The sequence below is a fragment of the Salvelinus namaycush genome, chromosome 39 (assembly GCF_016432855.1).
Source record: "Salvelinus namaycush isolate Seneca chromosome 39, SaNama_1.0, whole genome shotgun sequence".
Lineage (NCBI taxonomy): Eukaryota > Metazoa > Chordata > Actinopteri > Salmoniformes > Salmonidae > Salvelinus > Salvelinus namaycush.
In genome coordinates, this window is record NC_052345.1 from 13,977,328 (window position 1) to 13,990,073 (window position 12,746).

General features: G+C 45.5%; 1 protein-coding gene across 1 annotated transcript; it reads left to right on the forward strand.

Annotated features, from left to right (window-relative positions):
• Window positions 1-8,309: 8,309 nt before the first annotated feature.
• LOC120032702 (delta-like protein A) lies at window positions 8,310-12,746 on the forward strand. Its single transcript, XM_038978896.1, has 11 exons — window positions 8,310-8,405; window positions 8,519-8,821; window positions 9,091-9,151; window positions 9,268-9,525; window positions 10,324-10,384; window positions 10,521-10,651; window positions 10,879-11,048; window positions 11,213-11,429; window positions 11,579-12,395; window positions 12,493-12,616; window positions 12,741-12,746. The coding sequence occupies exons 1-11, from the start codon at window positions 8,352-8,354 to the stop codon at window positions 12,744-12,746; spliced, it is 2,202 nt and encodes a 733-aa protein (XP_038834824.1). The 5' UTR covers window positions 8,310-8,351.

Below are 12,746 nucleotides of genomic sequence, written 5' to 3' on the forward strand. Positions count from 1 at the left end.
TGTGCCGTTGAATAACTGGCCTAATTCACGAGGAATAACGCTTCAATAAAGCCAGAGCCGTCTGGATCTCTGCACCTTGAAATCGCATATGTTGGTTCACTTCCCAAAGTGTATGGAACCAACACGCACCTGACTGTCCGTTTCTGACAGTAAGTCATAGAAATTTAGAGAAATAATAACTCAGGTAAACTACAGCTGAACTCGTGTAGCATTCTGTAAACGCAAGACTGCCTTTAAATGTATCCACGCCCCATGGTCTATTGATTGGCATCCTCTGCATCTGTTGTGTTAATAGTTGTAAGAGGCTTACTGCCCTCCACATGAGGTGCGGTGCGTGTCCCAGGGCTTTCAAAGTGAAACAAACTAAGATCATTTGAAATTCTGATCCCCCTGTAGTAAATAATGTGATCCACTTTGTCATTTACACAAGTAAATATGGTGAATATCTAGACCAATGTAGGTCTACACATTTTTGTTTATCTAATTTTTAAGGATATGGTCTTCTGAATATTCATTTGTTTTCTTTTTTTGTTCAATTTTAGCAACAACATAAGAAGAATGTGTAGCCCGTCAAACCAAACAAGTTTTTATCTCTAACAAAGTTGCATTATCCTTACATGAAGTAAATGAGGACTCCCACGTCAGTTTTAACCACAACACAGGCATACCGCAACATAGTTCCCTCTTGGTAGACCTTGGGCCAAGCAGAATGGCAGGGCTGTGGAATCATGACTGGAGTATTAGCTGTAGAATTGATAGAAAATGTTGATTTCTATCACTGGACTATTTATATGCTATTCGAAGTTGAACACATTTCTTAATGAACAGAACACTGCCTGTAGAGCCACAGCAGAAGTGAGTGGGAGTGAGAGTATGCACAGAGCAGCAGTGAGACCAAGTGGGAGTACAGGGAATGATATACTGCTTTACAAAATCCTGTAACGTAAGAACTATAGTAGATAGAAAATCCATTATCATACTATTATATTACAGTTGTAGAGGAAGCCCTTGTTATTCATTTCCACAATATACGTATATATGGTGACGAGCATCTCAGGGCTTCATTGTCTACCCGTACCAGTGATATTTTAACTCTTTATTCAAAGAAGATTCCTAAAATACGCAAATCAGAGTCGTGGTATCTTTAACCAGGCGATGACTTTGTTTCATTAATAGGGTTAACGAAGAGTCATGGTGAAAAGACAAAAGGTAGCGTCACACAATGAGGACTGACGACCAGCCAGCACCCCAGTTCTACTAGATGGTACTATAAACCTATCCTCTGTGAACACCATCATCATACAAAGCCACTATTCCACCCGTGGACAAACAATCTTCCCAAAGACCCACAAGCTGATAGACTAGACACCTAATCAGAACCTTCAGGAGCGCCAGGCGCCCTTTTAAAGTTTGCAGAGCTGGCAAATATATTTACTCAATTTTAGGGATTGGGATTAAGGGGCTCTGAGGCTCTTCCCCCCCAACCCCCCTCCCTCCTTCCTGCCGTCCTTTCCTATCTTTATCCCTCCCTCGTGCTCTACCCTCTCTCTCTCTTTTTGATGGGATCAGTTGAGCGACGCATTCTCTCCCTCTCTCCTTTTCGCTCCCTCTCTCCATCTCTCTCTGTATCCCTCGGGGACCGGGCGCTCGGACTCTATAGTTATGGGCCGCGGCCATCTGTCAGCGTGAGGCATTCACGCAGCCACCAGAAGGCCACAACATGTGTGACTTAAATGAAAAATCCAACTTTCCCAGGACAGGCCTGACCCCGGCAGCCGTAAACCCCTCTGTACCCCCCCACCAGCACCATCTCCATCCCCATCACCCAACCTGCCCCATCTCCATCCTCAGCCAGCTATCCCAGCCCCGGCCCCACCCTCCCAAGAAATACTGTCTGCATGTGAATCAGTGAATTAGAGCCCCACCCCTCCTCCTCCCCTGTATGGTGAATGGTAATGACTGTGCAATGTGCAGAGGGGGAACCTTCTTACACACAATGATGGATTTCCACCTTAGCAGCTGATGTTCCCAGGGTCGGTCGGGTAGGGTGGGCTACTAGAATGGGTGGAGGGGGGGAGAGAAAAGAGAGGAGGAGGATGGAGGGTGTGTCTTAATATTCCTGGTGGTGTGAGAGCTAGGGATCAGCTGATTGGTAAAATTGATTCTAAAGGAAGAGGGGGTATGAGTTTAGGATAGAGGGTAAGGTGGGTGGGGGGGTGGGGGGGTTGGTTGTCTGTGCCTGTGCTGCAGGACCCCGGGGGACAATGGGGCCAGGGCGGGGGTTGGGGGGGTGAGTGTCACACGCTTTTGCTTTGTGGCTCGGTCAACAGGCGTGTGCCACGGTGTTGTCCCGACTCCCGCGCCTGCTGTCCACCCAGCTCCGGGGACGGGGGAGAGGACCATGAGAACCAGCCCTGGGTCTTTAATGAGGGGCGTGCTGTTTTTTATCAAAGATGGACAAGGCATCATTAGAATCACCATTAGAGCTCCATACAATGGGGGGACAAACTCCCTGAGCTATGGATGGGAATATCATACACAAATGCCTAAATGCTTATATGAGCATGATTGGAGATCTGCTGTACTTTATATTACGTTCACGTTTAGGCTATATAACGTCTAATATTGTAGTGAGGAAGACTTATGGTACACTCATGATGTCATCTTATAATTTAGTGGATGCGATACGCTTTAGTACTTTTGTTTTCATTGTTTCTTCACCAGCTGTTAGTCTCAAATCAGAGGATACACACCAGCCTTCCAAAATACAGTTTTGACTGAAAGGAAATGTTCTGTGCTTTTCTCAAGGGTTGTAATGGTTACTTTACAAACAAACTGAAAGGTTTTCCTTTATCATTTCACTCCATACAATTCAATGAAAGCAACAAGACAACAGCCAATACAGCCCTATAGTTCAGTACACAGCTTCCAGAAACCACTTTAAAGCATTGTTTTATTGATTATCTCATGATGTAATAACATCCAAATCATGACTCGTCTGTCTTTAGACACTCCATTTTATTCACCACAGAGAGAGAATCGATATCACTAGAGGTTATTATGTCATACACCATAACCCACATGGTAGTTTGTCATCATTAACATTTAGCCAAAAAACATGTTGTGGCCCTACAGCCCTTCTATGAGTCCCTCCAAGTCCTTTATTTAATGGGCTCTGCTGGCCTGGCCAGTGTGACCAGAGAGAGAAGCATTGTCATAGTGGAGACTGTGACGCTACAGAGGTGGCAGCTGGCATCCCAGCTTGCAGGCCCATCTCCTCACAAAGGAGGGCCTTTCCCCTGGGGGCAGTGATTTAGGACAGGGCTCTCCGGACAGACCCTGGAGGGAACCCCTTATGAAGAGGACACTGCTTCTAAACCGGCACCCCCTCACCACACACCCTTTTCTATAGCCCCCCTGCTGGTTTCCACACCACGTAGCCTAGCTTACCCTCACCTCCCTCCACCTTCCACCCAAGCTCCCCTCCTCCCTCTTGGGACAGAGGCTAATGGTTGTGGTGCAGCAGGGATGGGGCTGGAGCATTCCTGAGGTGTAGCGCTAACGCTAGCCAGCTAGCCACACACAATGGGGACGACAAGACAACAGGTGTGTGTGGATCCTCTGTCCAGCAGCAGCTGAGGGATAGGGACAGGGCTATTATCCCTATTATCTAGGGCTGCCAGTGGGATTTCAGGCTACTTTCCCCGCTCATCCTCATAGAACAAAACCCTCCTCTGTCTTTAACCTGCTCCCGCCCTGTTCCTTGTTGTTCCCATCAGCCTCCTCTACTGGACCACAACTAACACCTGCCTGCTGCTGCCACTGGCTTGGCCACTCCAGAATTACCCAAACGGCCACTTAGGCTATCGCATGATAAACTAGGCTGAATACAGCTCCATTGCTTCTCTCTCTATGCTGTTTTATTCATGTCTCTAAAACATGGGTGTGATGTTACTACTTCAACTTCCAACAACAACAAGAAACTCTATATAGCCCCTTTAATACATGATACATGCTACATGCTACAAACCCCCATCTCTCAAATGAACAGTCTTAGAACAGATTGCTTGGCCTGGCCACATGATATTGCTTGTGACAATGCCTCTAACAGAGCGTGTGTCCTGGGGGGATCGGGAGTATTTAGTTACCACACCCTTGGTCTATCCCATTGTGATTGGTCCGGGTCCCAGAGAGGTTGAAAGGGGCATGTGTGCATATGTGGGCCGACAACGCAGGTGCCTACATCTGTTCATGGCTAGGCAGATGTCGTGGAGAGAGAGAGAGCGACGGGAGAAATAGAGAGAGAGGTGTCACTTTCCCATTCACAAGGTCTCTCTATTCATAGATTGTGGCAGACAATTTCATCCAGATTTCACTGTTTCAGAATTGAGAAAGAGTTTTAAAAAATCTCGGAGGTACTACAAATAAATGATCGTCTTAACGAAACTATACTTCCCACATAGTTTTTCATAAGCAATATCGATCATGCCTGGGGTAATTCTTATTAGAACTAAACTAGAACGATACAATGATTGATCAGCCCATATTTCCATGTCATGTGGTTGGAGTTATCAACACTAAAGAGTTGGGGGTATCAAAAACTACTTTCTACTTCATGTACTTCATTTCACTATATCTGTATTGATTAAGCACTGATCTATCACATATCACCATGAGTATTTGTTGTGTGTGGATATGTGTCATACAAATGATCAGATGTTGAATTATCGATTTATGCATAGGGACAGCATATGTTGTGATGCACCAACGCATGGGCGTTACCCGGGGGAACGTGGCAGATGTGTTTTGATAAACACTGGCACGCGACAGGCCACTGCTCCTTGAAAAACTTCGACGCCTTCTCCTCCCCCTCTCCCTCCTCTGTCCCTCTCCCTCTTTCTCTCTCTGTCCCACACACTCTCACACATCCCACTCGCGCCACACACACGCGCGGGTGCACCTTCAGGGGCCACCGCGTAATTATTGCGGTACTCTTCCCCAAATTTAAGCCCAGCACGTCCTCAGCCACAACATATGCAAATGTGACAGCAGCACGACTAGGGGGCACCCATGGATTGGCCTGTGCCCCCCTTCAAGCAGCTGGCCATAGTAATCTGATCTGGACACAAAGGCCGCGCTGCTCCTGCAGAGTCCAAGGATTTCAGCAGGTAAACAGGCGGGTCAGAAATGATGGAAATGGAGAGAACCACGACCAGGGAAGATGAGTTGCTGTTATTAGGCCTATCTCAGCCCTGATAAGACAAATGTAAAGTTGACCTTCAGTCGCCAATCTTCTTTGTGCTGAAAAATGACCATACAACGTTTTCTTTTCAGGAGACAGAAGCTATTGCCTGGGTGAGGGTTTGGAAAATAAAATTGCCGATTTTGGTCGAACCGATAAGTAGCCGAGGTGAATCGTGCCAACAGTCTGAATGCTCAGAAATAATCAATAGTAAGTCGACTGATCACTTGGTAACAGTCACCAACCCCCCATTCAAGCTAATCATCTTCTCCACATACTTATGATCGATATCGTGTGATGCGCGTCGTGTTTACGTTCCCACGAGCTACCATGTGGTGTCTACTCTTCGGGGACGAAAACTTCTGGCTTCCCCTCGCCATATGGCCCAGCATAGCCATACCGTTACAGGTTCTTTAACATGCTTCCAGTTCAATGTAGACAGAGCCAGCCAGTGGACACTGGCGTAGAGACCCGTGCGCTTGAGGGAAGCTGGGGAGGAGGGAGGGGGAGGAGGAAAAAACGACGTTTGGGTAGTGGCAGATGGTTTGTAAGGGTCTGGCCGCGTCTGAAGGCGTGTCTCCCTTCACGGAGAATCCCCAAGGGCTACCCGTGCATTCAGAATCAATGAAAATTGAAGCGCAGAGAATGGATGAATAGTCAGACCTCGAGTCACCCTTTTTGTTAGCAGCAGCTACTGGTGGGCAGGAGTTAAACTACAACAGCCCCCTACAGTAGCACTTTAGTTAAACAGTCACCCCCGTAGCCATCATTTTTGGAAAGGAATTAAGGTAGGAAAGTAGAGAAGTGGGCATTTTGCCAAACTCAAGTCTGAGTGGGTTGGCAGCACACGAATAAAAATATGTATGCGGAGGGTTGTTCTTATGGGTGCCTATGGGGGTGGGTTTTGTGCAATGGAGAAAGCAGTTTCTCATGTATAACTACTGCGCAATTTATTTGCCCAAAGTGTGCCATATGTAAAAATGTTGGGCAATGGTTAGACGCAACATGCTGTTTCTGGGTCATGGCCACCGAGAAGAAATGACAAACCCAAACGGAATGAACTCTACTATAAAAGTTATTCAGAGACTTTAATGACAAAAACAACGCCCTTTCTACTGTGAAATAAATGTGAATGATTTGCGTAATCACAGCACAGCTCATCACAAACAACACCGATGTATTCGTTCTGTCTATGGGCTGTTTGTGTTGTCAATAGGAATGGAAAACAGGTACAACATCAACAACTCTGGCTGTTCGATAAAAGGTCATTTAAACAAGCCCGAACCTCGACTTGCATATCTTAGCAGTGACGCAATGTATCTGTGCATGGTAACTATGGACCTCAGGCCATGCCTATTATCCAAAAGAAAATCACACTTATAATGAACGACCTAATTAAGAGAGACCCCTATACCCCACCCCCCATTCTGCCTCCCTTTACACAAAAGTAGGCCTACTTGAATAATAGTCTGCCCTAAGCTGGGTTCAATTTTTTTTTAACACAGAAAGAGAGCATTCATTACATATGCGAGCAAAGAGGGAAAACCCAAATATATATTTGACCTCCTGTTTGAGTTTTGTTCAGGAAGGGGCTCGTTCTTCTAAATGTTGGGTACATTGTAATTGTGTGAGGATAGCGGCGCGCGCCCAAGGAAGCTCCGCTCACTGTATATTAAGGGGAGAGCAGGTGCTGCGGAATTACCATACAGCTGAGCGCACAGAGAGAGAGAGAGCAAACTTATTCCTTCAGCACACAATAACAAAGTGCCCTCAGGACGGCCACGCGGATGTCTCTCTACTTCTCTCTCTCTCACACACACACACACACACACACACACACACACACACACACACACACACACACACACACACACACACACACACACACACACACACACACACACACACCTTCGCCTCACAGAATGAAAAAAGGAAAAGTGAATGAAAAACTCTGTGCCCATACAAATGTTTTTTTTTCTAGTTCACCTCATCACACACCATTGCCAGAGAATGTTTTCATTACTCAAGCCTTAATTCAAAGCATTCGATTTTCCCACAACTAGAAATGCCAAAATGTTTGTAGAGGGTGGAGTTATGCTGCACAATCAACCGAGTCAGGGTTTGACAAATACACTACGCATGGCACGCCACATATTTTGGCTTTTTCAGACCTCTCCCTGAAAATGTTTCTTAACATAAATGTTGTTTTCTTTCCTAACATAAAAATATACAATTTAACTACCCCATCTATATTCATAAATAAGCTTAAACACTAAGTGTAGGCAGACTTGTACAATACATTAATGTGAAATACTGATATATAGTTATAACTGAAATCTGGTTTAAACTGGAATAAATAAATTGGCCATTCTGTTTTGTTATAATGTGCTACATTTTTCAATCTCTAATGTTGTGGAAAGTGAGTCATTCTAGGACAGGTTGCTGAGACAGTCTCATGCAGTTTGCTGGAATACTTTGACATTCCTCCATTTTCCATTTTCTGACCCAATACTAGCTTGTGATTTGAGACGATGGGGCTTGGAGAGGTATCCATTGTGATCCCCTGAGCCAGATTGGGGGGGGGGGGGGGCTCATTTGCATCTTATTACCCTAGCATGCGCCGGCCATATAAAACTGGCGGCAGGCGGCCTTCACTCAAGACAGACGCACAATTCATGTTGAGGAAAGAAGGAAGAAGGTGGCGGGGAAGTATGTTGGATCAGTGACAAATCTTTCCTTGGGATAGACCACGTCACACAAAAGCAATTTCCTACATTTGTTGCCCTCTTCGTTTCAACAGGGAACGAACTGTGTCAATTATAATTATACTTTTTAAAAACATTTTTGGAGTGGGATTATCGCATTGTAACGGAATTTTGAGGACAGTTCAGGGCAGTTCCAATATCTATTTTGGATTATCTTTTTGTTTCTTGGACATGAATGAAATCGGCGTGGCCGACACCAGAAACTGATGAGAAGACATCGTAAGAGAAGAAACGTGCTCAATGATTCATTCACAGAACATGATTTGAAAGGAGGCATATTGAGCTTAAATTGAGCTGAGTCGCTCCAAGACTTTTTCCTATTTATTTATTTGTATTTATTTAATATGGGGCGCGCTATTCTTCTGACAGTTGCGGTTATGTTCGTCTTGATATGCAAGGTAAGACAACTACATAACACAATTACCGTACTATTCAATTGATAACAATTTCAAGATTTTACATCACATAGCCTATGTTAATGATTGTGTAATAAATACAATTATTTCAACAGGGTTTTTGTTCAGGAGTTTTCGAACTGAAGTTGCAGGAGTTTTTGAACAAGAAAGGGGTTCAGGGCAACATGAACTGCTGCAAGGGAGGGTTGACGTCGGTTTATCAGCAACAGTGTGAATGTAAAACGTTTTTCAGAATCTGTCTGAAACATTATCAGCCAAACGCATCACCAGAGCCACCTTGTAACTACGGCGGCGCTATAACGCCTGTTCTTGGGTCAAACTCTTTCCAAGTTCCGGAAGCCATGTCTGACAGTTCATTCACCAATCCCATCAGAATTAACTTCGGTTTCACATGGCCGGTGAGTACTCTGCCTTGAAATAATTAATAAACAAGTAATTAATATAAACCTCTACCCACGAGGTCTTTAAAAATCTGTGCGTACAAGTTGGTTAATTTATATAGAGTGGTCTATTAATGACTAAACGTATATATAAACATGTTAGTCTTGTATATGTTTGTATTATAGTTATTTTATCTTCAAGTATAGAGAACATGTTAGATGGGCCTATCTCTTTCCCCATCTCCGTTGGCCACCTGTTTTATGATGATATTTATTTATGTCCTCAGGGGACGTTCTCGCTGATCATTGAAGCTCTGCACACCGACTCCAAAGACGATCTTTCGATAGGTAGGATCAAAATACACTGCCGTACAGTTGTTTGGCTTTACGTGGTGTGATCTAGTCAAGGATAATTTACATTTACACACATTTAGCTAAAGTTCCGTTCTTATTTCCATCTGCAGAAAACCCAGACCGTGTTATCAGCACAATGACCACTCAGAGACATCTGACGGTGGGAGATGACTGGTCTCAGGACCTGCATACTGGAGGAAGAACCGAGTTGAAGTACTCCTACCGCTTTGTCTGTGATGAGCACTACTATGGCGATGGCTGCTCGGTCTTCTGCCGTCCACGAGACGATGCCTTCGGCCACTTCACCTGTGGAGAGCGCGGAGAGATTGTCTGTGACGCCGGGTGGAAAGGCCATTACTGCACAGAACGTAAGTGAAACTTGTTGTTCAGTTGTTTTGGGGGAAATATTTTACAAAATATGATAGAACAATGTTATTCATGTTTTACGTATAGATACGTTTGGGGTCATGTCAAATAACATTATTATGGTAGATGAATAGAGGTTACTTTTTATGTTAGGTGGCGTGTCTATAAACATCGAAAAATTGAGGCAACTTGTACGAAAACACCACGCTCCCACAAACACGACCACTTTATTTATTCAAATCGGGCGGAGGAAAGTTTTCGGAATAATCTCACGCGTGCCATAAATTTACATGCTACGTCCGATTCGTTACTCTTGGAGTTGGTTGGTCGCTGATTGGCTGAGGCGGGTGATGTATTGTTTGAAGTGGGCAGCTGCGGGGAGAGAGTAGACAATGGAGCAGCTGTCACGCACTGGCAACATACTCACCAGCTGTCCACTCTTATCTGCCCCAATCCGAGACATTAAGGGGAGTTGTGTGCACAGAATGAATAAAAGAGTTTTGACCCACAGCGATGAAAAAAGGGGCCTGTACTGAAAGAGCGAGAGAGAGAGTTTGCTGTGTGCACCCTCCCATTGTTTCTATGCACTATGTTATGCGGAATATTCTTTCACCATGACAAGGAGAGTGTTTTTTGGGGGTAAAACAGCTAATGGGTTTAGTTGCCCCCCTTTTTAATGAATTTGTTCAGATTTAAGCAATACTTTTTTTTTGCTCAACGCCAAACTAAACAAAGAGCATATGTGTAAGAAGTGTTTTTATTTTGCCATGGTTCTTACCTTGTGTTTGTCTCCTTTGTAGCTCTCTGCCTTCCAGGATGTGACGACGAACACGGCTTTTGTGAGAAGCCTGGGGAGTGCAAGTAAGTTAGAGAAAAGACAACTATGATTTTCACATATTAAAACACTTCCTCAGTTAATATTTTCAGAAATAATCTGTGACATAAAGAGAAACTTGAGTGGGTTTCTAACCAATGTGTTGTAATTATTGTGTGACAGGTGCAGAGTGGGTTTCAAAGGGCGGTACTGTGATGAGTGCATCCGTTACCCAGGCTGCCTCCATGGGACCTGCCAGCAGCCATGGCAGTGCAACTGTCAGGAGGGGTGGGGAGGCCTCTTCTGTAACCAAGGTGAGTCCCACTGGAGAGGGAGGGAGAGAGAGAGTGGGAGGGGGATTTAGAGAGATGACACAAACAGAGACAAAGAGATAGTGTTGTGAGAGAAAATGTGAAAAAGTGTAAGAAAAAAGTGTGAGAGTGGCAGAAAGACATTAGCTGGGCTGCTGCTGTTGTTGTTCTGCCATATGTTCCAATGGGACTAATGGACTAATCCACATGTGCTGCTTCTTCTTCTCCAGATCTGAACTACTGCACTCACCACAAGCCCTGTATGAATGGAGCTACTTGTAGCAACACTGGCCAGGGGAGCTACACCTGTTCCTGCAGACCGGGCTTCACTGGGGATGCTTGTGAGATTGAGGTCAACGAATGCACCCTGAACCCCTGTCGAAATGGAGGAAGCTGCACTGTAAGTACTGTACAATTACATCATTGTGTTAAAATGTACACTCAATTACAACTAGGATCAGGAAGATGTGGGCAATCATGAATAGCACTGTTGTTGTGATGGTGATCTAATGCATTTTGGAGGAATGTATTTGTTAAGCTTATGTTTCAATCTTTTTCTCAAAGGATATGGAGAACACGCATGCCTGTGCTTGCCCTCCTGGTTTCTACGGCAACACCTGCGAACTGAGTGCCATGACTTGCGCCGATGGTCCCTGCTTCAACGGAGGCCGCTGTGCCGACAACCCTGATGGCGGATACTTCTGCCAGTGCCCCACCGGCTACGCTGGCTTCAACTGTGAGAAGAAGATTGACCACTGCACCTCCAGCCCATGCTCCAATGGTAAGGGCTAATCGAACAACTTACACAGATGTGGTTTCAGATCTCAATTTATCGACTTCTTAAATTTAAACAGTTACCTTTCAGACTACAGCCTGCCCCCACACTATTGACCACCCATTAATTCCCAATCGCTCTGCCTCTCACACCAGGTGCCCGTTGTGTGGATCTCGTCAATTCCTACCTGTGCCAGTGTCCTGATGGCTTCACAGGCATGAACTGCGACCACACCGGCAAAGAGTGCTCCATCTACCCCTGCCAAAATGATGGTACATGCCAGGAGGGTCTTGACGGCTACACCTGCATCTGCCCCCCGGGCTACACGGGCCGCAACTGCAGTTCTCCCATAAGCCGCTGCGAGCACAACCCCTGCCACAACAGCGCCACCTGCCACGAAAGGAATAACCGCTACGTGTGCGCCTGCGTGCCTGGTTATGGTGGCCGCAACTGCCAGTTCCTGCTCCCGGACCATGCAGCTATTCGAGGCTCGGAGATCCCCTGGATGGCGGTGGGGTCTGGGACAGCTCTGGTGCTGCTTCTGCTAGCAGGGTGTGCAGTGCTGGTTGGCTGTGTCCGCAACAAGATGCAGCGCGGTAGCCAGGGCGACGCCACCGTCGGCGAAGGCGAGACAATAAACAACCTGACCAATAATTGTCACCGGAGTGATAAGGACCTGTCGGTAAGCGTCGTAGGGCTCGGGCCACAGCCAGGCATCAAGAACATCAACAAGAAAATGGATTTCGGAAGCGATGCCGACATGGACGGACCACCACCGTCGTGTCGGAGCAGCTACAAGAGCCGCCACCTGCCGGCGGACTATAACCTTGTGCATGAGGTGAAGTACGAGCAGGCGGCCAAAGAGTCGATGCTGAGCCTGGAGGCCTCGGCTTGTGAAGAGAAATGCCAAGCTCTGGACTCGGGTTTTGAGTATGAGGAGTGCAGAAATAAACGCAGCAAACATTTAAAAAGGTAAAGCACACCCAATAAGATAATAGATGTAATCATATAACATGAAAAAATTTGAGTGTCAGATGACTAATGTGGATCTTTGTCTATCTTCCATCAGTGACGCATCAGAAACTTCAAGAAATGAAATTAAACTTCCAGAAATGTCTGCATGTGCAGACACCAAGTACAAATCCGTGTTTGTCATGTCAGAGGAGAAGGATGAATGTATAATTGCAACTGAGGTGAGTTTGGGATACTTTTCTTCACTTTTCCTCATTTATAATTGTTTGATAAAGTCACTGCATTTCACTAAGAGCTTTGTAAACAACAACTAATGTCCATTTTGTTTCTCTCTTGTCTCCATAGGTGTAA